Source organism: Cricetulus griseus, assembly GCF_003668045.3.
Source record: "Cricetulus griseus strain 17A/GY chromosome 1 unlocalized genomic scaffold, alternate assembly CriGri-PICRH-1.0 chr1_1, whole genome shotgun sequence".
NCBI classification, from domain to species: Eukaryota; Metazoa; Chordata; class Mammalia; order Rodentia; family Cricetidae; genus Cricetulus; species Cricetulus griseus.
The window spans coordinates 172,053,455-172,055,108 of NW_023276807.1; the positions used below are offsets into that span (position 1 = coordinate 172,053,455).

Here is a 1,654-nt window from a genome sequence, read left to right on the forward strand (position 1 = left end):
AGTAAGAGATACAATAGAACCCCTGCTCTGTGGTAATTTGGTATTGTTATTGTCATTTAAATGACATTCGTAAGATTTTCATAAATTCTATTACTGAATAGATTAAACAATGCCTTTAAGTTTACAGTTTCTTATAAGGTCACTTAAGGTTGATATGCAGCATTAACCACATACTTTGGGACCTCCTTGCACATAAACTGCAATAAGAAAATTCCCAAGAGTGAATTAAAGTCCGTGGAAACACAGGAGGAGAAAATAAGTGATACTGATGGGAAGTTAGCATCATTTATGCGTTGTCACAGCTTCTTATCTTTGTTGTAACACTGCTGATGCATCATTTCATGGAACTGGCTTTTGAAATTGTGGTAGCTTATCCACATTATCCATGATTCATCCTAGACAGGCACTGGCATTTTAGCTTCTTGTAATTATTTCCTTTCCACACTGCAGATTCCTCTATGTCTTGCTATGACTCTCTTCAAAGCCCCTATCACATCTCTGTTCCTCAGACTATAAATAACAGGATTTAGTAAGGGAGTGAGGATAGTGTAAAAGGCTGAGAAGATTTTGTCTTTGAGTGGGGTGTGATAGGATTGGGGAAGCATATAAGTGTACAAAGCAGCCCCATAAAATAATGTCACCACAATCACATGCGATGAGCAAGTGGCAAAAGCCTTCTTCCTCCCTTCTTCTGACTTTATCTGATGTACTGTGAGAAGTATCTGTGCATAGGATGTGATCACCACAGAGAAGGGGACCAACAGCATCACAACACAGCAGATGTACATCACCATTTCATATATGTCTTTGTCACCACAGGCCAGCCTCAGCATCGTGGGAGCCTCGCAGAAAAAGTGGTTGATCTTGTGGGATGCACAGAATGGGAGACTCATGGTGATGGGGGTGAGGAGAAAACTGTCCAGGGCACCACCGAACCAAGAGCTGGCCAAAATAAACCAGCACACTCTCCGACTCATGAGGACAGGATAACGGAGTGGATTGCAGATGGCCACGTAGCGATCATAGGCCATAAGTCCCAGCAGGAAGAACTCAGCCCCTACAAAGCCCATGTAAAGAAAGTACTGGGCTGTACAGGCAACAAAGGAGATGGTCCCTTTGCCCGTAATGTAATCGATCAGTATCTTAGGCACAATAGTGGAGATGTACATCATGTCAATGAAGGAGAGGTGACTGAGGAGGAAATACATAGGGGTGTGGAGGTGAAGATCTACGTGAATGAGAAAGATCATAACCCCATTAGCCACTATGGCCATGAAGAACGTGGCACAAATAACACTGAAAAGGAATCCCGAGGCCTTGTTGTGAGTAAAGAGCCCCACGAAGGTGAAGTCACTGAGAAAAGTTTTGTTTCCATCCATATGTCTATACCTGAGCTGGAAGCATAAAGAGAGAAGTAGGAGTTATTGAAATTATGAAGGTAAGAGGAATCATTGCAAATCTATGAATGAGATCCTTAAGTGAGATACAATTGTCCAATGTCAAGTGCTTTCTGGGAAGACAATCGCAGCTTCTCTTTTGTCCATTTCTTCTTGTTGAAGAGTAAACCCCCAAAAGTCTGTTTCCCATGGCACAAAACTGAGTGGACATTTGATAACATTGGTTGATGCAATAAAGTTTAATTATCATTGCATAG

General features: G+C 41.8%; 1 protein-coding gene across 1 annotated transcript; it reads right to left on the reverse strand.

Moving 5' to 3' along the window:
- Positions 1–428: 428 nt before the first annotated feature.
- LOC100751570 (olfactory receptor 2T6) lies at positions 429–1,379 on the reverse strand. The gene has a single exon (XM_027389326.1). It carries the CDS (start codon positions 1,377–1,379, stop codon positions 429–431), a length of 951 nt encoding a protein of 316 aa, XP_027245127.1.
- Positions 1,380–1,654: the final 275 nt, after the last annotated feature.

Coding starts and splice junctions, on each gene's coding strand:
- LOC100751570 (XM_027389326.1), bottom strand. CDS start 1,379: ATGGATGGAAACAAAACTTTTCTCAGTGACTTCACCTTCGTGGGGCTC.